Consider the following 26,960-nt stretch of genomic DNA (forward strand, 5'->3'; position numbering starts at 1 on the left):
TGTTAAAGATCCACCTTCCTGAAACACCTTTCGCATGGGAAAACCAATGCCTCGGCTGCAAACCGATCACTCTCCCTTGAACCCCGCAGAGTCCTCGCCTCTAGGGGACACAGCCCGAGCCATGCCAGCCAACTCCCCTCAAAACTCCGACGACACAACGGCTGCTCATCACCGGGCGCCTAACAGTCCCTACACAGCCGGCCCCGGCCGAAGCACCCCCACGCAGCTCGGCGTCCCCCTCCAGCAAGCCCCCGCCGTCTAGCCGCCCCCTCCGGCTGGCCCCTACCCCTCCCCCCACCCCCCTCCCCCTCCCCCTCCCCGGCTGCGCGTCACCCCCACGTACCGTCGTCTTCGGTGCGTGCCAGGAAAGGGTGGCTCTGCGGCCCGTCGCCCACCAGCGTGCCGGCCAGCACACTGATGGAATACTCGGTGTACTTGCGCAGCTCGTCCACCGTGAAGTTGCGATGCGACGGGTCTTTCAGCTTGATCTCAACCGCGTCCGAGTCGTCCTGGCCAGAGCGCTTCAAGAAGATCTTGTAGTAGCGGATGACACCGTTCTGCAGGTCCGCCGACGGCGGCAGCCAGGAGACCAGCAGCGAGCGCGAGTCCAGCGCGCGCACGCGCACCGCCCGCGGCGCCCCGCCCGGCACTGCGGCACCACAGCACAATGCGCATGCGCACCAGCCATCGCCCGCCGGCGACTCCGAGCGGCGCGTCCAACTCAACAACCAAAAGACAGCGAACTCGCGTGCGTCGAAATCAAACGGCACGCCATGTTGAACGGAACGGCAGACGGAGCAGTCGGGCGGCCGCGCGGCGCTGGTTCGGCCATCGTCCGAGAGATGGCACCAGCGCGGCGGCCTGAGCTGAGCCAGCAAGCAGCACCGACGAAACTCTACCAGAACTCTACGGACGGGCAAAATGTCGCCTCACTTGCGCAAATTTCGGTTTGGGAATTTCTAGTCCCCGCATCTCTGTCCACCGCCTGTCGGGGACGAACATGTTCTGATTCTCTCGCCGCCTCGGGCGATGGTGGGTCTCCTGGCCGACGAGCGACGCGGGGTGACCAGGCACAATGACAGGAAAAGCGGGATCGTTTAGCGCTCTTTTAAAAAACTGAAAGGCCAGCCAATGGTGCTGGGACGGTGCTCACAGACGCCAAGACCGAAGACGGTGGTCAGTGAGCGTGGCGTCTGACAGTGGGGGGACCGGTACGGACAGGGACGCAGACATCCTTTTCGCAACATCCTGAGGTACGGCCGCACGTTTCCCGAAATGCTCCAAAGCGCCCGCAAAAAACAGGAATGTCATCCTAGTGGCTAGTGTTAGTAGCTAGTTCCAGTGGTTTCAGACGGTTTTCAGTGGTTGCCCCTCCCCCCCCCCCCCCCACACACGAAGCCGGGCTCCAAAAGCGCAAGATGCTTTGGCCCAACGAAGCTTTAGTTCAGGAAATTTCTTAAGATGGGATATAAATAAAGGAACGAAACGATGCCGGGCGATATCAAGACGCTTTCGGAAAATCTCCCCGATCAATTTTGAGTCGCCGCCACGACCACCCGACCAGCTCCCAGCTCATCAATGAAGCGGATTTGATTCATGCTGCAGCGGCCTGCGCCCCCCCCCCCCCCCCCCCCCCCCCGAACCCCGTACCAGCCGGCCCGGCCGGCGGAGGCCGCGAGCCGGCGCAGCCGGAGCACGCCAGTCAAACATCCGTACGGAAAGCAGCCAGAACTGTACGTGAGACGGCGATCGGACGCCCGTCACTGACAGGCACGACGTGAGGTCCGATGTATATATATATATATATATATATATATATATATATATATATATATATATATATATGCATATATATAAAAGTGGAGTATAAAGTGAGACTACTGTGCACGCAAAACAACAACATGGTGTGAGTGCACGGTGCTGATCATTCCGCGGTGCTCGAATACAAAGCCAAAGTACCGGCCCCAGACAATTACCATACTCCTCGGTGCGGAACGGGATGGCCGGCGTGGCAGCACCCTCGCCTCTGCCAGAGACGGCCGCCACCCACACGTAGTACAGCGTGTTCGGGTACAGGTCCTTCATCTCGTAGCGCTCGTGCAGCGGCACCACCATGCGCCGCTCCACCTGCGGAGGTCGGGTCAAACGAGGTGAGGCTCGGTGGCCGGCCGCCGTCCGCCGCGGCCGGGCGGAGCCACCAGACCCCATGCGGCTGCCACCACTGGCAGCGCAAGCGGCTGTGCCGAGCCCAGCCAGCCGCGAGCGGAGGGTGGCGCCGCGTCACCCCGGTTCTTTCCCTGGCGCGGCGGTTGATGACGTGAGCTGATGTGGACGTAGCACCGGCCCCAGCTGAGCACTGCTGATAATGTGAGCTGATGCGGACATAGCACCGGCTCCAGCTGAGCATTGCTGATAATGTGAGCTGATGCGGACATAGCACCGGCTCCAGCTGAGCACTGCTGATAATGTGAGCTGATGCGGACATAGCACCGGCTCCAGCTGAGCATTGCTGGTAACGTGAGCTGATGCGGACATAGCACCGGCTCCAGCTGAGCATTGCTGGTAACGTGAGCTGATGCGGACATAGCACCGGCTCCAGCTGAGCGATGCTGGTAACGTGAGCTGATGCGGACATAGCACCGGCTCCAGCTGAGCACTGCTGGTAGCGTGAGCTGATACGGACATAGCACCGGCTCCAGCTGAGCACTGCTGGTAACGTGAGCTGATGCGGACATAGCACCGGCTCCAGCTGAGCACTGCTGGCAACGTGAGCTGATGCGGACATAGCACCGGCTCCAGCTGAGCACTGCTGATAATGTGAGCTGATGCGGACATAGCACCGACTCCAGCTGAGCACTGCTGGTAATGTGAGCTGATGCGGACATAGCACCGGCTCCAGCTGAGCATTGCTGGTAACGTGAGCTGATGCGGACATAGCACCGGCTCCAGCTGATCACTGCTGGTAATATGAACTGATGCGGACATAGCACCGACTCCAGCTGAGCACTGCCGGCATCCGGCGGCCTGGGATTTAAATATGACGACACCATATCGCGGTGACGTGATTCAAATAAACACACAGATCTGTGCAGCTCACAAGTGCTGCCCTGTCCGCCCAGCAGCAGCACGGAGGGACCGATTACACGTCCCGATGCCGCTCACGGCGAATCTAGTGGAAGGGAACGACCGCAAGATCGCAGCACCTCCCTCCCAGTTTGGCTTCCGGGAAAATCGGAGACCGGAGCTACGTCCGCCTCGATGCATGTGATGAGGCGGGTCTGGCCTCCCTGTCCACCTGGGCCATCCCGCCCGGCCGTGCTGCCATATCCCCTCGCCAGTCATCTCCAGCTCCCGCTGTCTGTCAGCCGGCAGTGGGCTCGGCCCAGCCCACCAGAGCAATGAGCACAAGTGTGCAGCACGGCTGCATTGATGCGCAATGCGCGCCAAAGAAACGGGAAAGAATCCCCCCCCCCCCCCCCTAACGGCTGATCGCAAGACTTCCATGACAAATAAATTGGCGTTTGTGATATTTTCGCTGCCTTCATATGTGAGCTTAGAGTGAATACACACGATGACGTCACGAATAAGCTTTTGCCGCAACTCATTTGATTTAGAATGAACTGACCTATGCTCACCAAAAGACTGGCATATGTGATTTCTTCTCCTGCCTTCATATGTGATGTTCACCAATCGTTTGAGAAACATTTCGCATCTCTGACCAGAGCATGTTTGGAACTTTCCACGGATCTTGTAGTGCACAAATAAAGGACGCATGGACGCGACGGCCGTGTGGCACCCAGCTCCGTGCTATCACCGGAGCGTGCCATCATCGGAGCGTACCATCACAGGAGCATGCCATCACCGGAACGTACCATGACAGGAGCGTGCCACCATCGGAGCTACCATCACAGGAGCGTTCCATCATCGGAGCGTACCATCACCGGAGCATGCCATCATCGGAGCGTACCATCACAGGAGCATGCCATCACCGGAACGTGCCATGACAGGAGCGTGCCACCATCGGAGCTACCATCACAGGAGCGTTCCATCATCGGAGAGTACCATCACTGGAGCATGCCATCATCGGAGCGTACCATCACAGGAGCGTGCCATCACCGGAGCTACCATCACAGCAGCATGCCATCACCAGAGCGTGCCAGCGACGATGGCGTCGAGCGACAGCTGCCCGGCCGGGCCGGCGGCGGGCGGCGGTGGCCGTCGCCGGCGCGCCGGCGCGTGCGTCACTGCCGCCCGTCCTGCCGTCCGTGTCACCGCCTCTCGAGAGCCGTCCTGTCGCGCCCAGCTGACCCAGAGGGTGCTCGTCCTCGCCGGCGTGTCGTCGTCGCCGCACTCCACCGCTAGGCGGCCGGTCGACAGCGCCAAGTGCCCGGGACCACGCCCGGGAGATAACGTGGCGCGCGCCTTTCAGCACCACGCTTCCAACACACGGCGAGCAGAGCGTGCGATGAGGACGTTACGATGCCAGCCGAAAGCCTGCACAACTCCAAGCTCCGCGGAGGCGCCGAAAGGACGGGCCGAAGAGCTCGGTCCACCGCGCCTCCGATCACAGAGTGACAGCATTCGCCAAAAAGCGCACATGCGCTGGGTCTGTGCATCTCAGCGTTCCACGATGGAAAAATAACTCGCCAAGTACGTAACACAACGCTAAAATTTCAAATATGCTTGAAGGAAGCTTTTGAACGCATGGCCACCGGTGGAGTGAAGGCATTCCATGCCATTTCCAGAAATAACTAAAAAACTGTTCCAGATGGGTCCACCAACTTTTTAACGCACGCCAAACATCAGCTGGACACGCTTCAGCAGGATGTTGATGTCGCTGCTATGTCGGGCCAGTGAGGCATGACAAAAGCTAAGGTTTACATGGCTGGCTGCGCTTCTACAAGCAGCCAAGCAGCTAATTTATCCGACACAACTAACAGATCATGGGCTAATGCTCCAATGCGCACCTCCAGACGGTCGTGGGTTATCATCTATCCCCAGACAGTACCTGAATATCTCTTACGCGGGTCACACACGGGTTTCGTCGTATGGGAGAGCGGAGGCGGGCAAACACCTCCGTGGCTTTTGACAAACACGCCACGTCTCTGGCATCACATGGAAAAAACCGCCTTAAAACAAGTCGATTTTTCCCCAACTGTTACCTCGTGCTAGATCCCCTGAAGTATTTGTGGTCACATGTTGACGCCTGCAATGGAATGCATATGAGGCAAAACGGATTAATCAGAATTTGTGCTATCAGCGGCATGGAAGAGTGAGGAGAGGCTATGACTGACTGTCAGGCTGTTGTCGGCCGACCCCGTCAACAAATGAGCAGCTGCCTCCGCCGGACTTCTGCCAAAGTTGGTCGGCCGAGCGGCGGGCCCAGCGGCCAAGAACGCGAGTCGTCGAGCCCAGTTGCTCAGCTGAGGGAGCAGCCTGCCTCCGGCGCTCCCGGCGTCGCGCCGCCCCTCCCGGGAGTTCCCGGCGCTCCGGAAAACACTGCCGTCAGGCCGAACCCGACCGCCTCTTCAACCGGCCCACCCGGCCGGTCGGCTCTCGTCGGCACCGGCGCGACGCAGCCGGAGGCAAAACACGCCTATCGCCTTCAGTCAGATCGATCACGGCGAGCCATCGGCCGCAAACTTAGGACCCGGACAGCCGAGCCGCGCTCGCAAAACTGACACAGGAACGCCGACCAACTGGCACCAACTCAAACGGCGTCCGTGCGCGGCGCCGGGGGACCGACGGCGGCCCGGCGAGGCGGCGGCGGCTCAAAGCGAGGCCCCGCCGCATTACCGGATGAGCGTCGTCACCGTAAACTAAAGCGGCGGCGAGAGGAGACGCCGCTGATGCGCCGGAGCCGAGCCGTCTGAGCCGGAGGGCGCCGCAGGCGGGCCGCACCACGCCGCCGCGGCCCGCTTGCCGCCAATACACGGCCGACCCGTGACGGACGGCGCCGGGCCACGAGCGCGGCCGAGCGGCAGCAGCCACTCCGCGGCAGAGGTGGGCGACGGCCGACCGGGCGGCGGCGTCGGGACACAAGTACACAGCGGCACGGACACAGGCGAGACAGCAGTATGGACAGAGAAGTTGATGTTGTCTCGCTCGCCAACCAGCCAGTCAGCCAGCCACATACACACGCTGCAGAGATAGATACGGGACAGCATCATTAACACAGAAGAGGATGACACCGGCACAGACGAGACAGCAGCATTTGACACAGAAGGTACGGAAGCACTGACATACACCAAACCCGACACAGACACAGACGGGACCGAGATACCGGCACCCATTACATAGCAGCACCGACACACCGGCCTCGGCCGAACAGCGACACCGACACAGACGGGACCGAGATACCGGTATACGCATGCACGCACACGCACACGCACACGCACACGCACACACACACACGCACACACACGCACGCACGCACGCACGCACGCACGCACGCACGCACGCACGCACGCACGCACGCACGCGCGCGCGCACGCACGCACGCACGCGCGCACGCACGCACGCGCGCGCGACACACACATGCGCGCACACACATACACATACACACACACAACCTGTTCACGTCATTCTGTTTTGTTGGGACATGTGTGCTGGACCTTGTTTGTGGGTACACCACCAAAACGGGCCTATAATTAGTACAGTTTAACCCTGAAACTCCCCATTACAACTGATGAAGGCTTAATTCGGGCTTAGCCCCGCAAATATACCACAATCTTAACAGCGCGTACTGACACAAGAGAGATTTAGAGATGGTGTGAAAAATTTGGCTTAGGGGCACATTACTCATGCCCATATTTGGCACGTCCCCACATACCATGCCATTTACATTGTGTGTGTACACCAGTGAGACAGCCGTCCATAAGGGAAGATCGGGGAATCGAAATCACCGTAAAGCAGATGTCGTGTGGCAGCAGAAGCTAATGATAGACGGATCCCACAGCACCTGACTGATAAGCGAATGAACTTCCGGAAGCCCGAACAAAAAAAAAAAACTGAATGTCAATGTTCGTCTGGCAGCAGACACAGCGTTTGAGAGCGTTCTCCTCACCAATCAGATGCTGATCTGAGAACATGCAACACGTTGCAACGTGATAACATGTTGCCGGCAGGCGGGCGAGCCGACACAGCCGACCTGCCGATACAGCCGGCCTGGTCACGCTACAGCACGGCCCGGCTGCTCCAGTGAGCAGAGCCGACTGTCCGCTGGTGCACCGACAGCCACGCTCTGGACGGGCTCCTCTCTGGGACGTCACGGGATGACCGTAAAGTGGCCCACAGATCGCTGGCCCGTCTGTCATTCGATCGCATTCGCTGTCGGGAGCCGCTGTCGCTGACGCTGGGCAGTGCCTGGCCACCCTCTGCGGAGGCCTCGGGGTGCGCCGAGCGGGCGGAGCGCGCCGGCCATGAGCGCGCGTCCGCAGGTCCGGCCGCTCACCTTCTCGTACGTGTTGTTGTAGTACACGACGTAGTTGATGATGCCCCCCCTGGAGTACACGGGCCGCTCCCAGCTGAGGACGGCCGTTGTGGCGCCCTTCTCCACCACGTCCAGGCCGTTCGGCTGACTGGGCACTGCGGCGGTGAGCGCGTCCGGTCAGCCGCGCCGCACACGCCGCCCACGCCCGACCCCGCGGCCGACACAGCGGCCAGCACTGCGCCAGGTGGTCGCCATGGTCACCCACACAGCGGACCAGCCCGTCCACGGCGGCCCACTCGGAAGCAGCGTCAGCCCCACAGACGTGTGACATGTCAGACAACTCACAACTGCCCATTGTCTGAAGTCGCACCGGCCGACGCCCGCCCTCTCCGTCTGGCAGCGGGCCACAGGTTCGCCAGGTGACGAGGTGCCATGTCAGCGCTCCACCCGGCCGGTGTCACGGCCCCCTCCCGGGGCGGCAGACGCCAGCCATTACACCCGTTCAAACGCCATTGTCACGGCCGTAACCCGCAATAAGGCCCGATCTCCGGCGACTCTGGCGGCGCCGCCGCCGCCGCCGCCGCCGGCGGACCCAGGTGTGGAAGTAGCCGGCAGTCGGACCAGCCTTCGCAGCCAGTGGAGACCCGGAGCTAAGCTTACCACGCACTGCCAAATGAGGCTATTAAGTGGCGAAGAGGTTTCTGTCAACTTTAATTGACACAGTTCCGGAAGGTCCAAGAGGTACTCAATCTAATTGTTCATATAATCAAATATGGCTTCTTCTGGAGCACTGGTTCCGCTCAGACAGCCGGCCGAGCTTCAGGTTTCGTTAGCTCGCTGAAAGTCATCAGCGACTATAAAAAATCGACGCCGAAGATCCAGACTTGGAAACACCCTGCGGGCCTTTCCGACGGATTTGGACAATCGTAAAAGCATGTAGAACTGTGGAAGGCTCGAGGCAAAAGGGCATCGCCGTAATTTGATACATGCGCGTTTTCTACGGGTCCAATGCATCTCGCCGTGCCATTTTCCCTCGTCGATACAACGCACAACCTGACAAAATGCCGACAACACGCACCACACATCTGAGTTTCAATATCGCGACTGGTGATCTGCTGCCACACATGAAGCACCGGCCACGAGTCCACAGCACCCGGCCAGCCCTGTCCTGCCCTCGTGATTGGTGATCTGTTGTCGCACACGGAGCACCGGCCACGAGTCCACAGCACCCGGCCAGCCCTGTCCTGCCCTCGTGCTTGGTGATCTGTTGTCGCACACGGAGCACCGGCCACGAGTCCACAGCACCCGGCCAGCCCTGTCCTGCCCTCGTGATTGGTGATTTGTTGTCGCACACGGAGCACCGGCCACGAGTCCACAGCACCCGGCCAGCCCTCTCCTGACCGCATGCAGGCCCGCACGCAGGCCCGCACGACAGGCTGGAGAGAGAGAGCCCACAGACGATCTTGGAGCCGACAGCGGCTGGTGCATCACTTACCGCCCTGTTGCGTCTTGGCGCGTACCGGCACCGAAATGGGCCCGGGCCCGGCCAGCGTCTCGGCCTGTACACGGAGCGTGTAGATCTCGTGTGGGACCAGCCCGGAGAGGGTGGTGAGTGTGCCGCCGCCGGCGTACACCACCTCCGACTCCCACTGCTTCAGCGGCAGGTCGGGCGTCATCGTGAAGTAGACCTTGTAGCTGGTGATCTGCACGGCAGTTGGCAGCGTCATGACACCGCACCCATGATGATGCAGGAGCAGGAGCGACCACGCAGATCGCTATCCCAAATTCGGACAACACATCACGATAACAGCGCCGACACGGGTCAGCTGACAGCGCTCCCGGCTCACTCGCTGGGAACGGCAGCTTGCAGGCAGAGAGGAGCAAAACCAGGGAAGGCCTACGCCTCACCAGAGCACGAGACTCGCCCTTTTCGTCTCCGCCGTCACGGAGGCCTCCGTGTCTTGGAGAGCCGAGAGGCACTGGGGACAGGGACAGCGCACGGCATAGAGCACTCGGAACGGCACACTGTAAGCGGCTCAGCCGGCAGCCGGTTGCCAGCCGGTGACCAGCTGGTAGCCAGCCGGTGACCAGCCGGTGACCAGCCAGTGACCAGCCGGTGATCAGCCGGTGACCAGTCGGTGGCCAGCCGGTAGCTAGCCGGTGACCAGCCGGCGACCAGTCGGTGACCAGCCGGTGGCCAGCCGGTGACTAGCCGGTGATCAGCCGGTGGCCAGGCGGTGGCCAGCCGGTGGCCAGCCGGTGATCAGCCGGTGACCAGCTGGTGGCCAGCTGGTGGCCAGCCGGTGGCCAGTCGGTGGCCAGCCGGTGGCCAGCCGGTGACCAGCCGGTGACCAGCCGGTGACCAGCTGGTGACCAGCTGGTGACCAGCCGGTGACCAACCGGTGGACAGCCGGTGACCAGCCGGTGACCAGCCGGTGATCAGCCGGTGACCAGTCGGTGACCAGTCGGTGGCCAGCCGGTGGCCAGCCGGTGGCCAGCCGGTGGCCAGCCGGTGACCAGCCGGTGGCCAGTAGGTGGCGCCTGCGCGGCCGCGGCCGCCGGCCTCTCACCTGGACATTAGGCTTGTCGAGGCCGTCCCACATGACAACCAGCGTGCTGGAGCCCAGCGGCCGCACGCGCACGTTCTTGGGCGCCGAGCCGGGCTCTACAACAGACAGACAGACGCAACCGTCACACACCGAGCCTAAGCGGACGACGACGACCCAGCGGCGGATCACGCACGTCACAGCTGACGGCAGCTCGCCGAGCCGAGCCAGACTGCCGCTGGGACTCCTAGTCTGCCGCGCACGCAGGCAGGCACAGTCACCGAGCGGCGCCAAGGCCGGCCGGTGGGCCCATCTTGACCGCCGCCAGGTGCGCCCGTCACGCCGGCCAGTCGGCGCCGCCGCAATTTCAAGCACGCCGTCCGGAAACCGGATAGCAGCGGCGCACACGTGTCTTTTCAGGCGGGCGCGTGCCCGGACTGCCGTCCGCTGGCCGCCTCACGGGACGGCGGCTCCGGTCACCGGCCAAGTAGCCGGCCACGGCACCGAGAGCCGCAGCTGGCCACGGCACCGAGGGCCGCAGCTGGCCACGGCACCGAGGGCCGCAGCTGGCCACGGCACCGAGAGCCGCAGACGGCCACGGCACCGAGAGCCGCAGCTGGCTACGGCACCGAGAGCCGCAGCTGGCCACGGCACTGAGAGCTGCAGCTGGCCACGGCACCGAGAGCCGCAGCAGGCCACGGCTCCGAGAGCCGCAGACGGCCACGGCACCGAGAGCCGCAGACGGCCACGGCGCAGGCTCGGATTACACGCACCTCACGAGGGTTCGAAGCTGCGGTGTGATACTGCCCATCGCCTAAACACCCGCCGTTAAAACAGCACAGCGGGTTCAGTTTCAACGGCGCAACAGGTCCGCTTCGTGGTGCTCCGCTCCTACAGGTGTGCGATAATGTTGCACGCTTCCAGCACAGACAAACGCCGGCAACTGCGCTCTTTCGTCCGTTTCAAATTCATGCAGTCCATAGATACCAGGAAAGCAGCGTGAATAAAAGCGGCTGACAAACAGTACAGATGTGAAGTGCGCAGTAACACAAATGCAGACATTACACGCAATCGCAACAGAAACCATACCTCGAAATGTGGGCAACGCATTTCAGTGAAAACCCCAACCAACACACAATAATTCGTCGGCAGCGCCGAGTGGACACAGAGAGAGCAAAGAAAACAGCAACCGAAGACCAGAGAAAACACAAATCAACTTACGGGAGCCTCTGAAGGTTACCGGTGTGACGCGGGAGAGAAGACAATGACATTAGAGCCTGATCGGCGGCCGGTGCCGATCAAAGCCAGACGCGTTTGCGTGGCGCGCATGAGTAACACATCAGGTGGCAGGGCGGCGGCGGGTCACAGGTACACTGCTCTCGCTCTCTCGCTCTCTCGCTCTCGGGGGTCAGTGGGGAGGGAACACACTCCCGGCCGCGCCGCCGCCAGCCCGCCGACCGCAAATAAGGCGACGCGCCGCGGCTCGCGCTGACAGTGGCCGCCTGCTGATGCCACGCGCCGGTGGCCGTAATCGGCCCCCGACTAAGCCACGCCTGGCGGCCGGCCGGGTCGGTGGTGTCGTCTCCAGCCGGGCGCGCTCCGGCCGCCCAGCCGCCATCCAGACGCGACACCTCGCCGGTTGCACACATGCGTCCATAAACAACCCGACACATTACAGCGTTTTCAAACACCGCTGAGTCTCTGTCACAAATCCGCCACCCTGAAACCTAGGGCTACGAGTCATGATTCCGAGGAACAGGTTAATGGACGCCCTGACGAGACGACGGCGGTCCAGCCTGTCCATAATGAAGTCACGGAAACGGGTCCAGCACGGCACCACCGGCACCCATTAACACGCGTTTCCGAGCAGCTCGTCGACTCTGTGGCCGCTCCAACAGGTGTGTGGGCCAGCCCAGGTGCCCCTTCCCCTCCCCCTCCCTCGCTTCCAACACCCGACGGACGGGCGGCACGTGCAGTGTTAGCTGTTCCTGACTCGAATGTCGTAAACCAGGCGGCCGTCGTCGGTGTCGAGACTCTCCCCGCCCACCGGCGTGAGCGGTCCGGAGGCGCGTCAAGCCAGCCATCCCACACGCGCCCTCAGGGCTACACGTCCCACCTGCCTCCTTCCCCTCCCTCCCTCCGGCAGGCAGGCCGACAGAGCCCGCCCGAGGCTCACTTGTCAGGTGCGTGGTGACCTGGACGGGCGCGCTGGGTCGGCCGCGGCCCAAGTTGTTGACAGCGATCACGCGGAACTCGTACTCGGTGAACGGCGCCAGGTTGGGCACCACGTAGTGGAGCGCTATCACGCCGTTGATCTCCTGCGGCCGAGACACCGGCGTCATCAACGGAAGCAGCGCGCGGGCGCCACACACCGGCGCCATGTCGCCATGGTGCAGTATGGGCGCAGACACTCTGGACGTCACCACCGGCGCCATGTCGAGCGTGTCGAGCGCACACAAATATTGTCGTTACCAAGCTGGGAACTGTCAGTCGCGTCAAAGGAGTCAAACCTTCTCATGTCAGTGCTCGGGAATTCTGCAAACGCTCTTTAACGAATAGCTGCAAGCAGATGTTGTCACTTTATGAAATGTTTACCGTGGGGAACGCACCACTCCAACAAGCACCTTGCATCTAAGTGCCAGCCCATGTGCGGGAAAATAAAACACTTTTGTTGTATGATAAATGCACGCTTAATACACTGGATAACGTCACTAGCAGCCGGTGGCTTACGAACGCCAAACACGATGCCTGTGCCAGTCGGTATGAACAACACTCTGGCCACCCGCCGACTGACTGAACGTGTGGCACAGCCCGGCCTCATGCCCCGCCCTGTCCGCGCGCCGGCCTCACCTGCTGCCGATTGGACAAGCGCCACAGCCGCCCCGCCCCGTCCGCGCGCCGGCCTCACCTGCTGCCGACTGGACAAGCGCCACGGCCGCTCCGCCCGTTCGCGCGCCGGCCTCACCTGCTGCCGACTGGACAAGCGCCACAGTCGCCCCGCCCCGTCCGCGCGCCGGCCTCACCTGCTGCCGATCGAACGAGCGCCATAGCCGCTCCGCTCCGTTCGCGCGCCGGCCTCACCTGCTGCACACCGTACTTTTGGCTGTACTGGATGACGTAGTACTGGATGGTTTCCTGGTCCAGGTCATACGACCACGAGAGGCGGACCGCCTCCGAGGTCACGTCCAACACGCGCAGGTTTGTCGGCGGCCGCGGCAGCCCTGCGGGCCACATTCAGGCGACGTCACCGACACTGGTCACAGCGGGGCCGTCTGGTCCGCGCTCACACATCGCCTCGGCGTAGCGCTCGCCGCCGGCCAGCGCGGCGCGGCACCCGCAGCCCTCCTATCTTCGCCTGCCTGCAGCGCGTCACGCGTCGCACGCCTGCGAGACCGCGCCCGAACTTGAGGCGATTACTGGGTCTCAGTGAGCGGCAGTCTCTGGTTCGTACCTCACGTCCTGCCAGGAGGAGATCATCGAACGTCAAATGAAGGGTGCTGCGGCGACCCTCTCCTGAATTCCTTGTCACACTCCAGCGGCTCCTTAGCGCCCCTCACGGCTCCTGGTGTACCCATCTCCTGGCTAATGCGATGCGCTCCTTAGCTCCAATGGTGTCCTCCGGTTTCTACGGCACCCATCTCCCAGTTTCTCCGGCATCCGCCCTCCACCTGCAGCTGCTGCGCCCTTCTCTCGGTTCCTGTGGTACCCACGCCCGGCTCGTGCCGTGCCCGTGCTCCTGCGACGCCCCTCCCCCTGCCAGGCTCCTGGGCCCGTCAGCGAGTCGGCCTGACCCAGCCCGGGGGCAGGTGTCAGCGCCGGCCGTCGGCGAGGTCTTGCCGTGCTGTCTGCGGGGCTCTGGGGGCGTCTCGGCCGGATTTACGCCCGATGAGTTCATTGCCGCCAGCCGGCGCGCGGCGGCCAGGGAATCCTGTCAGCCCAGCCCGGCAGCGGCACGCTGCCGGGCTGGGCTGCATGGCCGCTCAGGTCCAGTGCGGCGGACACGACAGCAAACGTGCACAGCGCGGGACCGTTGATCAGCGAAAGCAAGGCGACCGAAAGCCAGCACAGCAGCCGGCAACCGGCGCAAACGTCACAGTGTGGGTGGAGCGGCCCGTTACGCACAAAACATCCCATTACGGACCCCATTACAGAAGTGGAGAAGTCTATTTGGGGCTGCCGCGCGTCCGGTGCGGTAAAACAGCCACGGCCGGCCTCATATAGCCGCACGAAGGTCGTGAGCACAGTCGCACCTGTCCGTCAGGAGCTAAAGCCCCGGGGCGTGAGCGGCTGTCCAGATACTCCGACATGCACGCCGTAGCTTGGACAACTGTGCTGCGCGCAATGGTCGGAAAATGAAGGGCAGTAAATACCATATCTACCTAGACAGTTATGGTGGAAGACTGTCGCAGGCCATTTCGCAGTTATTTCCCTACCGAGGCACGAACATCAACGTGCTCGGTTATATAGCTTTACACGAGAGCAATACTATGGGTCTCATTCGTAACTGAAGGGCCAGATGAAAAATAAAGGTGTATTGATACACAGCATTAATATTATACACACGTAATATTGGTACTGTTGTCACTACACCTTCTTTAGGTATGGTTCAACGAGGAAGAAGACCCAAAAAAACTATTTCATGCATGAGAAATGTTGCTCGCAGCTGCACTGAACAACCAAATATTGTATATACAAGTATGTTTCATTGTCATGTACTTTTGCTGATTCATGTATATTTGCTGAAATTTTGATGACTTACAACGGTTTGGAACTTCATTTTTACGACAGGCGTTGTTCTTCTATCTAATATGGGATGTTTTATCATCTCTTCTGTCGGCTGCTGCGGTAAAACCGTTACAAATAAGCCGCACAAGAATGCCTCCGTATATTTGATCATGAGCGAGATGGTCAAGCCACTACCCTACCCAGCCGTTATTCCAACCGGCCACCACCAGGAAATGTGCCGCATCTGGACAGGAGTCGCGCGACTAAATGTGACGTTCGCGTCGTGCGGCAGCAGCACCGACAGCGCGCTACTTAGACCGTATGGAGCGGGGCGGGCAGGCGACGGGCGCCGGTGCAGCGACCTCTCCAGCGAGGTGAGAGTGGTGCGCGCCGCCGGCAGCGGACGTCACGCCCCTCCTCAGCCGGTGCGGAGAGTCGGCCGGCGCTCGTCTCGGGCGGGCGTGACAGGGTGCCGGCAGAGCGGCGGCGCCGGCAGCCGGACCGGGGGCCGAGCCGGCGCCGTCGCATCTCCGCGTCCGTGTCGACTGAGGCTGCGACACCGACCGCAGCTGGGTCATACAGCCGCCGCCCGGGCATCGGGCGGCCGCGGTGTCAGCCGGCCGGTCTGTAGCGTCGTCTCTGCGGCCGGAGCGGCGACGTGCGACGGCATGCTCCCGCGGACCAGTGACGTTCGAGGCCCCGCACCGGGCGCGCGGAACTCGCCACCCACCAACGCTAAGGCGAATTATTCACTTGGGGTGCGGGACAGTGCAAAGTTAGTTGCCGCCGACGCACCTGGTGTCCGGTCCGCCCAGTCGGCGAGCGCTCCAAGACGACAGTATGTACCCCCGATTTGAACTCCGCCGCCCTCAGACTACCATAGTGGCCAGCGGCGAAAAGAGCTGCGCATCGTGGGACTACGTCACCAGTGGACACTCTGGGCACCCCGCGTCCGGTCGCAGCGGTGCTCAAGTCCGTTCTCGGAATCGGACGGGCTCTGCCGGGCACCCGTTTGGCCCGTCTGATGGCACATGCATGGTGTCGGGCTAGGTTACGGTCAGCTATTGGCCCGGCCGGCGCGATGACGTCGCAGCACTCTGCATGCCACGGCGCTCTACGGCAGAACGACCGACCGCCACGCAGCTCGTGTCACGGACACGCTGCAACGCCATGTGCACGTCTGCATACCAATTATACCCCGCCCACGTAAACCCGGCACCATGGAGATCAAAATTACTGACGGAGGTGGGCACGGACGGGCACGCACCACCCGTTTGACGACAGACGCTCGGACTAGTTACCGTCTGAGCCTCTGTAGAGCGCGACAAAAAAATAAAAATACGACGAGCACTGTCGGCGCGGACGGCATGGAAGGGCTTCAGCTCGCCTGCCACCGGCCCATCGGCCAGCGCGTACACGACAGGGCCGTGGCACGAGGTGCGTGCGCGCGCGGACCACGCCGGCCGGCCGGGCCGTGTTGTGTTTGGACCCGGTGCGGGACGAGACCGGGAGGTTTCCCCACATCGTGAAATCTGCGCGTAACGCCCCCACCCGGTTCCGCATGGTCTGAGGACGGAATGAATCATGACCGTCACCGGCTCTGGTCGTTCCCTGAACAACTCGCGTCAGCAGCGCGCTTAGCCTTTCATCTCGTTGCATTTGACATTTCGCTCGGCTCTTCCCCTGGGAGAGAGGCCCAAGGGGTCAGCTCCCGCCACGGCATCACGAGAGGACGGAGTTCCACCGCTGAGGTGGGCCGTCCTTCCCCTCCCCCCCCCCCCCCGTCACCACCCACCCTTGGCCTCCTCCCACCGGTGGGAACGTAGGCTCCCGGCTCGGGAACTACCGCCGACCACTGCTGCTCAGCCGTGATGTGGGGTTCCCCCAGCCTGCTAGATCCGACCCCGCACCCACGACATGCGGACGATCCCAGTCATCCTGCTACTCTTGCCGGGCGTCTGCTGTCTGTCCGCTGACGAGCACCCCGTGCATGGTAGTCTTCTGATGAGGCCCACTCTTCTGGACGGCTCTTGGCATGCCGACGGAGGAGCTTACGTTGGCTAACTTGTTTAGAAAAAACTGAGATAGTCAGCGGGGAAAACACACCGTGGCCAGAACTCCCCGAAGCAGAGCGAGGCGTCTGAATGGTCAGACATCAATGAGAAGCAAACGAAAGCAACAACGGGAAATACAAACGGGATGCAGCTCAGGCATGGAACGGGAACCAGTCGGACAGTGCGGCGCAAGATAGGCACCGCGACAGGAAGGAACAGCAACAGCGTGACTTGAAATGCATACATCATCCATCACATTCCAACCATTTATTTCACCCTGTTCCCCTGGGCGTGGCAGACTGGTTGGCAATCTACCCGAGCCCTCCCCCTGCCTCTTCCGCCCCTCCATCCCACTAGTATTACCTGACGCAGTCTTGGCCTCTGCAGCCACCTAGTGCAAACACTGGCACTGTCGCTGGCGGCGCGACCTCGCAAAAATACCCTTCCAGCACCGGGCGTGGGTGGACAGCCCACTGGCTCGGTGACGTCATCCCTCGGCCGGGCGCGGCGCCGCCGGCCACTGACGCTCACCTTGCACGCTGACCTGCGTCATGCTGGCCACCAAGCCGAGCTCGTTAGTGGCCACGCACGTGTAGTTGTTGGACTGACGCACGTTGCTGAGCACGAGGACCGAGCGGCCGATCGGGGCCGGCTCCTGCGGCCTCAGCTCGATGCCCGGCTCCTGGTGCAGCGGACATCCCCACGTCAGCGACGGCAGGGCGGCGCGGCCAGCGCCGCGCGGCGCACTCAGTATAGTGTCATGCATAACAGCGGCCAGCGAACAGTGCCAGGCCACCGCAGCCCGTCGCTGGCTGCTTCCACCCTACGCTGCATCGGTGGCGGCCCCCCGGGCCAGTTCGATGGTCTCAGTCTGCCCCGCCCCGGCCCACCCGCCTGATCCGGCCGACGCGATCGTCGCCAGCCGCCCTCTGGTGCGTCGGCGTCGGCCAGTCTCCGGGCGGTGCCGGTGGCCAGAAGCCCGGCCTGCGTCCGCACTGCCCGGACCCGGCGGGAGGGGGAGGGGGGAAGTGGGAGGGGGCGAACGATCGGTCGGCACTCACCTTGTGCCACCGGACGTGGGGCACGGGCGAGCCGACGGCCACGCAGGTAAGGTTCAGGTCCTCGCCGGCCAGCACTTCGTGCACCGCGTCCGGCAGGATGGTGAACGACGGCTTCGCGCGGCGCACTGGCGGCGCGGAAACACAGGTCAGTGGAGGACAACGGGCACAACCGAAGGCAGCTGTGCGGACACACCGGTCACAGCGACATGGCAAGCCAGGCAGGACCGTGCCCCAAGGACGGAGAGCGGTCACAGGGACACAGCAGGGTAAAGGAAAACGGAAATGAGCGTCGGGGGAGAGCCGGCGAATAGCTGGCGACTTATCCATGTGCCCCACATTGGCGACGGCTAGCTGTGCCCGAGAAATATTTGTAATCAAGCCATCAAGTGGCAAGTTGGCGCGTCGCAAAACAAAAACGCGCCCAGCACGACGCGTCGACACCAGCTCAGCGCATGTACTGCGCGAACGGAAATCCACTTGACACCCGATCACCACGGCCGCGACCCACACCAGGCCGCTCGCCGGCCTTCCATCAGTGGGCCCGGTGACCGAGCCGGCCTTCCATTAGCGGGCCCGGTGACCGAGCCGGCCTTCCATCAGTGGGCCCGGTGACCGAGCCGGCCTTCCATTAGCGGGCCCGGTGACCGAGCCGGCCTTCCATCAGCGGGCCCGGTGACCGAGCCGGCCTTCCATCAGCGGGCCCGGTGACCGAGCCGGCCTTCCATCAGCGGGCCCGGTGACCGAGTCGGCACTCGGCCGCTGCGGCCGTGACAAATACGCCCCGAAAGGTAGGCACCACACCTGGCCGGGGTGGCTCACCGAGCCCGGCATGCGCTCGCTAAACTTGCAGCGCATTATCCCGCCCGGCGGCGGCGCGCGGCAAGTTGACGCGCCACCCTTGGCCACTTATGTTCCAGTGGATCCGGAGCGAGCGGAGCAGTGAGGTGCCAGTCACCGGCCTGAGGAGGGCGCGCCGACGGGCGGGGACTCACAGCGCGCCGAAGCCGTCCGGTTCGGAGACGCGACGCGCCGTCCCACGGTGTGCCCCACACACCGCCCACCCGCACACGGTGCAAACGGTACAGACATGTGGCGGACGAACGCAGGGAAGGGCCACACCAGGGGGGGGGGGGGCAGGAATCCTACGAAAACTGACGCGAGGTGTAGAGGTGGTTGAATGGGGTGCAAACGCACGTCTTTGGGAAGAAGTGGTGTTCGTGAGAGGTGCAAGAGTCGGGATATCTCCGGCAGCGGCCAGCTTGTGGCACCAGCCGACCGTGCCCTGCTAACGAACGCTATTCTATGGACTGAGGTTCACCCGGCACACCAAACCGCGGCGACCAGCCGTGAAAGGAACACGGCCGACATCCGGCCATGCACCACGAAAACTCCGCTCTTCTCCTCGCCCCGGCATGCGCTGCCGTTGCTGCGGTGGTGGCGCCACATTTCGAACATGTCCTCATAAGACGTTATGAGATGGCCGCGGCCGGCCAGACGACTAAAGAGGGCCCGTGCTGCGCGGCCGGACAGCAGCCCTTCCCCTCGCTTCCCCCTACCCCCACCCCTCTCCTCCCTTCCTCAGGCGTCCAGACAACCGGACGTGGGGTCATGCCCCAGATGTCCGGGAAGTACCCACAGGGCAAATGACATCCAGAACTGTAGGACGACCCTCCCTCGATAATAAAGAGAAGACCCTATAACCCTATATGTAAGACGACCCTATATGATAAGGAATAGGTCATCCCGAGATAGATAATAAGGAGAAGGTCATCCCGAGAGCAAACAGACGTGCCAAACTGATTCATCTCAGCCCGGCTGTGGGACACGGCCGAGAAACGCATACACGCACAAGACGCGCACACGGTGGGTCATCGGTGACGCACATCCGTCATACATCCGTGTAAGAGCGACACTCATGCGTCGCTGCACATCCGTGTTCACCCCTGATGTAGACGGTGGCGTCGTTCGAGTAGACGGTGCCCTCGCCGTTCTCGGCGGCGCAGCGGTACTTGCCCTCGTCGGACTTCACAGAGTCATTGACGACCAAGTCACCTGGAAGAGGCGGCGCACATAAGCAGGGCCAATCGCTGCCCTCTGGCGCCGAGCCGGCACACCCTGCTTGAAGAAGAGGGGGACGGGTTGGCGTGCGGAGTTGCAATAGTGCCGCAACACAACATTTCAAAGTAGATAACATTGCTGTTGTATGAGCAAAAGTTGTACAAAAGGTAGATCTCAAAAACGCAAGTACCTATTTTGATACAAAACTAGAACTTCTATCCAACGGCAAACCCAAAACTCTGCTTGGCTTTACACCCCCACCGTGATTTGGTAGCGACTCTCTGTAGATCAGTAGAAGGAATTGCAAACTTCCATTTAATGCCCCTTTTGTGCGTTTTCATTCCGCATTCAGCTCGGATTTCTTGGTGGAAAATATGCCTTCTCTCCAATGCTGCCGGAGACTTGCGGAGCTGTGGATTTCCACGTGCCCAAGGAAATGTTTAGGATGGTGTTTGATGCCAGTGTTATACCCATTACACAATTTCCATTTTCATAGCTTCAAATGGAACTTTAATACGGGTAATATTAAAAAGAACATAGAGCTTATTTTCTGCCCGCAATATCTGATCATTTTACGTTATATGGATTTGTGCGTGTATGACATCATGCACTTTCATGTAATTTTTTCTTGTGTTCCAACGATTTTGGCGTGTCATTCAGAAACGTTAAATCGTAACGCATATGAGATGCTCTCTGTTTTCTCCGCCCCCCCCCCCCCCTGGCTATCGGCCCCGTCAGGCAAGGCCACTGTTGTTGTTGATTGTTGCGCGTCAGAACGTGGAGTGTCGTTGGTGGACGGTGGCTGCGTTAAACGTGTGCTGGTGAGCGGCAGCGGACCTGGGCACTGAGTGCATTGAAAGCAAAGGTCGTGGCCGATATGATGAAAATAGCCGGCTGAAGCTCGCGAGCATTGTCCCTCGTCTACTTGAGGCGCGTGTGGCACCCGATGCTGTCGAAGCTTCGGGAGCGGCTCGTTTCCATCTCACGTTGCACGCAGAGAACAATTTTTACAGCATTTCCGCTGTGTATCATGGAGAATAAAATGTCTTGGCGGCCGAAAACGCTAAGAAACACCCAACTTTCAGACACCGCATGCACCTCAATCCATCTTAATTCATCTGACGTCATCACATGCACTTTATGTCATCTGACGTGACAACATGCACCTCAAGTCCTCTGACGTGATCACATGCACCTCAAATCATCTGACGTCATCACGTGCACCTCAAGTCATCTGACGTCATCACATGCGTTTTAAGTCATCTGACGTGATCACATGCACCTCAAAATTACCTGACGTCATCACGTGCACCTCAGGTCATCTGCCGTCATTACGTGCACCTCGTCATCTGACGTCATCACGCGCACCTCAGGTCATCTGCCGTCATTACGTGCACCTCAAGTCATCTGACGTCACCACATGGGTTTTAAGTCATCCGACGTGATCATATGCACCTCAAATTACCTGACGTCATCACGCGCACCTCAGGTCATCTGCCGTCATTACGTGCACCTCAAGTCATCTGACGTCATCACGCGCACCTCAGGTCATCTGCCGTCATAAAATGTCCCTTAAGTTATCTAAATGTTCGCTATATGTAATGTTCAGTCGTCTTAAATGAATAAACACAACGCATGCAAGTATCCGCAGAGGCATGCTTGCAACATGTAAGATGTAATACGTAACTTGTAACAACATGCAACATTTTATATCTCAACTGATATCTAGTACATAACATGCTTTCCGTGTCGGTTATGTGCAACCGCAGTGCGTCCATGTAAAACATATTATCTAAATATGCAAGCAAACACATAGCTACAGGACGACGGCAAACCTTTTGGAGACTGAGACGAACGTCAGACCTGCACAGATCTTGCCCACGGTCGCATGGGCGCGACGCAGAAAGCAGGACACGCCAATGTGAGCAGCGTTACAATGCCAGAGTCGCCTCAGTGACGTCACATGTCATCAGCCGCGCGCCGGCCTCACTCGCGGTGTAGCCGGCACCAACGAACGACAGCTGTCCACTTGCGCCGCCGCCGCCACGCACGCCACGCTGTCGCGTCAGCGGAAAGCGCCGTTTTGCATCCAGACCCCGAGCGGAGCGCTCCGTGGCTGCGCCAAAGCACGGCAAGGAAGCCTTTGCAGCCTCTCAATGCAGCCTTTGAGCGGCGCGGGAGCGACCTCCGCCGGTGCGGGGAGCGACCTCCGCCGGCGCGCCGAGCGAGCCGCGGTCGGCTCAAAGCGAAATGGCGCGGCCGGCGCCGGCCGGCAGGCAGACATTATTTGATCATTAGAGACCGGCGAAATTCAGATCCACGCACACGCGTTTGCACGCAGGTTCGAGCGGGCGGCTCCGGTTTTCATTCTGCGAGCGCGGTGGGCGACTTCGAACGGCCAGGCCCGGCGCGCACAATATGGATATAAAATGGAGTAAGAAAGGAAGTCAAGAAACCTAAGGGGAGACAGGGAGGGAGTGATGTGAGGAACATGTACATACAGATGAAGTACGGCTCTGTTCGAGCTGAGATCTCAGGAAGTGCGCCAGGTGAGCAGGAAGTCTGTGCGCATTGGGAGTCGTGCTCACCCTGCTCAGGTGAGCAGGGAGTCTCAGATTGACCCCAGGTGAGCAGGAAGTCTCAGACTGACCCCAGGCCGCTCGAGACAAAGCCGATAAAGCCTACAAGGCTCGACCGACAGCCCAAAGGCTCCCGACTCGGCACGGCTGCCTGCTGTCTGCGGCGTCGGGCTCAGGCCGCGGCCGTGAGGCTGGTCAGCGCCGCGTCGGTCCGACCCAGCCCAGCCAGCTCGAACCGTCCGTGTGCCTCCCGACCCGCGGGAGCGGGAGCACCCGTCGTCGAGCACGGGCGCAAACAGCGCGTCCCGGCCGCGCTAACCACGCCGAATCAACGCTCAAGACACGCCGTCACGAAATCGACGCGGTAATAGCCGGGCATTAGCTGGCTCCCACCCGCCGCGCACCTCGTAAAGCGGAATTACGAGCGTGGCGCGGCGCGTTGAGGGGCCACTCACCAAATCATCACAGCCATTAACAGAATAGCTGTCAAAGTATGAATACGGGAAGCATGGATTCGCATTATTGCAGCCAACCATGCAGCCAAAACCTGCCACGGCCATTCACAAACTGGCGAGTTGTCCCGTTACGGAGAGAAGTTAGTTGACGGCAGCACTACACCAAAACAGGGATTAAGGCCTCCACAACCTACATCCCTGCGCCTATAAATGTTCGGAAATAGTGGACCGCGTATCAAGCGGTACCCGGCGCAAGTGCCATAGATGGCGTCATGGCACGGCCAGACGTGCATTCCAGGAAGCCGATCGACTGAATGCCTGCAGCCAGGCTCAGTACACGACCTTCCGCTGTTGGGTTGGTAGAGACAGTCAGGCTCAGTCCCCCGGCCGCCGGCGGCAGCCAACTCACCTCTGTTGGGCCGGTCGCGGAGCACGAAGCGGCCGCTGGACGTGTTGATAGGCACATCGTTCATAAACCAGCGCACGGTGGGCTCCGGGTCGCCGGTGGCCTTGCAGTTGACGACAAAGTCGTGACCCTTCTCCACCAGCTGCGGCGTCGGATGCTGGATGATGCGTGGAAAGCCGGGCGGCCGATGCGTTTCTGGAGGAGCGGGGCCGCGCGGTCAGACGCGCCGCCGCTGCGAGTGTCACGCGGCCGGCCGGGGCGCCGGCGTTGGCACCGACGCGGACACCGATCCTGGTGCCGACACTCGTGCCGACACCGACAATGGTGTTGAGACTAACGTCCCGACGACACCGACGATGACATCGGCGCTGTCACCACCGCCGACACCGATGCTGACCTCTGCGTTGACACGACATGGCCGGACACCGCTGCGGGCCGGGCTTCGCCTCGCAACGCCAGCTTCAGCGCGTTAAAAAAAACACCCACCCACACCCACGCACGCGCGCACGCGCGCACGCACGAACACACACCACACAAACCACACACACACACACACACACACGCACGCACGCACGCACGCACGCACGCACACGCACGCACGCACGCACACGCACACATACGCACACACACACACACACACACACACACACACATACACGCACACAGGTCAAGAGGCACGTGAAAACGTGCGGTGTGCTCACGAACGGGCACTCAGGGGATGTAAGCGGGTTTTCGCCACCAACGTGCCTCCATGTCAGAGCCACACCCCAACAAGTTTTGCGCTGAACCGCTGCACGGCTTGACGCGTCAATCACCCAAGTAGTTAGCAAACAAGTTCATTTTAAAAAGTCCGAATTCCCATTCAACCCCAACTATCAGCTCCCCTACACGCGTCACCGCCTGACCCCGCCGGCACGAAACCCGTGATGGCACGCCGTCTGTCGCCACTGCTGTTCTTTCCAATGATCCATCCTCTAGCTGCGGTGCGGCTCCTCCTGTCCCTCTTCCCGCGCCGTCCTCCATCCGCGGGGCGACCCCCCACAGCATCCTCTTTCGACCTTTCCGCCCGCACCGAAAGAACCAACTGAAAATGAGCGAAATATCGCTGACCGTCGGCCATTGCAACACTATGATTTCCAGTCTTCCGCCCGCGCCAAGTGAATGAACGGCATACGACTAAGTTCGTGTGTTTACCTGCGTTTTACTTGAATTCCTCGGCGGCGGCGACTGGGCGATCAATCGGTGGTGTTTCCACGTCGCAAAAAATCATGTTGTAGTATTTTGGGTAAAGTTGATGTTAAGGCGAAAACGTGGTTTAAAAATGGGTGGTAATTAGAGTCAATGAATCAGTGCATGCGGTGATGTGAATTCCGCCGCGATCGTGGCGACGGTTTCGACGACGGCGTGTTGTATTTGGCCCGTATTTACAAATCCTGACATTTCAGGCTTGCACGACGAATTCCGGTGCAACAGTGCGTCGCACAATTTCGTGTTGATCACCTGAAATGTAGCTGGTACGCGGGTCGACGCCTTGAAACTGGATTCGTGTCTTCACCGGCTCCGGTTGCCGAGCGGTGGCGTAAAACGTGAAAAACGTTCAAAAACGAGAAGATCCGTTTTTACAGCCACCGTGCACGTGACACGTGGCACGTGCAGTGCCACATGTCACGTCAAGCAATTTCCTGTGGAACGCTCTGTCGAAGAGTGTTGATTGCGCGTCGCTCCGACCGGCAGTTGCCGAGATGCGGCGACCGTTTTGAACGGCCGTTTGCCGGTTTTTAGCAAGGCCGCTTTTTTGCGCCACCCACGCTAAGCCAATGGGCCAAAAATGCCCCTTGCAACATGTGCCACGCGCGATCTGTTAACCCCACCGCTACGAAACTCGCATCACGTCAAAGTTTCACCCATAAGCGTCCCGCCGTTTGACCTCCACCCGCGTCAACGTAAAAAGACGGCCCATAGACAGAGAGAGACAGACAGAGACAGAGACAGAGACAGAGACAGAGACAGAGACAGAGACAGAGACAGAGACAGAGACAGAGACAGAGACAGAGACAGAGACAGAGACAGAGACAGAGACAGAGACAGAGACAGAGACAGAGACAGAGACAGAGACAGAGACAGAGACAGAGACAGAGACAGAGACAGAGACAGAGACAGAGACAGAGACAGAGACAGAGACAGAGACAGAGACAGAGACAGAGACAGAGACAGAGACAGAGACAGAGACAGAGACAGAGACAGAGACAGAGACAGAGACAGAGACAGAGACAGAGACAGAGACAGAGACAGAGACAGAGACAGACAGACAGACAGACAGACAGACAGACAGACAGACAGACAGACAGACAGACAGACAGACAGACAGACAACAGACAGACAGACAGACAGACGAGACAGACAGACAGACAGACAGACAGACAAACAGACAGACAAACGACAGACAGACAGACAGACAGACAGACAGACAGACAAAACAGACAGACAAACAGACAGACAACAGACAGACAGACAGACAGACAGACAGACAGACAGACAGACAGACAGACAGACAACAGACAGACAGACAGACAGACAGACGACAGACAGACAGACAAACAGACAGACAAACAGACAGACAGACAGACAGACAGACAGACAGACGACAGACAGACAAACAGACAGACAGATAGACAGACGCACCCTACACAAACAGTATCATAGACAAGTAAGACCTGTCGTCCTTTGGCCAGCGACCCGAGACACCCTTTGGCCCTAACAGCTTCCCTACACACGCCACCCACTGACCCCACCGGCACGAAACCCGCTATGGCACGCCGTCTCTCGCCAGTGCTGTTCTTTCTCCTGATCCGTCCTCTAGCTGCGGTTTGGCTCCTCCTCCTGCCCTCTTTCTGCGCCGTCCTCCATCTGCGGAGCGACCCCTACTCAGATCCTCTGCCGACCCTCCCGCCTCCACCGAAGCCATGAACGGAGAATGAATGGAATACTGCGGACTTTCGGCCATCACGGCGCGGAAATTTCAATTACTCCGCCCGCGTTAAATGAATGAACGGCAGACGAATACGCACGCGCGTTTTCTGCGTTTTACTTGAATTACTCGGCGGCGGAGACCGGGTGGTCGATCGGCGGCATTCCGACGTCGCGTAAAGGCGATATTCCGACGGCGATATTGTGGCTCTTTAGGTAAAGTGGATGTCTCAGCGAAAAAGTGCATATGGCGATTAAGAAATGGGTGGTAATTGGAGCCAATGCATCCGTGCGTGCGGTGCGGTAAATTTCGCCGCGATCATGATGCCCGATTCGACGCCGGCGTGTTGCATTTGGCCCCGTTTTTTTCCGAATCCCGACATGTCCGGCTTGCACGCCGACTACCGGCGCAACGGTACGTCGCATATTATCGTGTTGGGCACGCCAAATGTAGCCGGTACACGGGTGGACGCTTTGAAATCGGATTCACGCCTCCAACGTCTTCCGTTACCGAGCGGTGGCGTAAAACGTGAAAAACAATCGAAAACGGGGAAAATCTGTCTTCCCCGCCGTTGCGCACGTGGCACGTGCAATGCCAAACGTGACATCACGCGATTCCCCGTTGTACGCTCTGTCGAAGGGTGTTGACTTCGCGTTGCTCCGACCGGCAGTTACCG

The 26,960-nt window shown here is 60.4% G+C and overlaps 1 protein-coding gene across 1 annotated transcript in view; it reads right to left on the reverse strand.

Moving 5' to 3' along the window:
- Positions 1–26,960, reverse strand: part of LOC119112275 (tyrosine-protein phosphatase Lar-like) — a 63,884-nt gene that overhangs the window by 22,049 nt on the left and 14,875 nt on the right. Inside the window, 11 exon segments of the mRNA XM_037236390.1 lie at positions 344–649; positions 1,977–2,127; positions 7,454–7,587; positions 8,928–9,135; positions 10,003–10,097; positions 12,155–12,296; positions 13,060–13,199; positions 17,289–17,439; positions 17,819–17,943; positions 19,760–19,870; positions 23,320–23,511. Coding sequence (XP_037092285.1) covers positions 344–649; positions 1,977–2,127; positions 7,454–7,587; positions 8,928–9,135; positions 10,003–10,097; positions 12,155–12,296; positions 13,060–13,199; positions 17,289–17,439; positions 17,819–17,943; positions 19,760–19,870; positions 23,320–23,511 — 1,755 coding nt within the window.

Source organism: Pollicipes pollicipes, unplaced genomic scaffold (assembly GCF_011947565.3).
Source record: "Pollicipes pollicipes isolate AB1234 unplaced genomic scaffold, Ppol_2.1 Scaffold_7261;HRSCAF=8764_pilon_pilon_pilon, whole genome shotgun sequence".
Taxonomy (NCBI): Eukaryota; Metazoa; Arthropoda; class Thecostraca; order Pollicipedomorpha; family Pollicipedidae; genus Pollicipes; species Pollicipes pollicipes.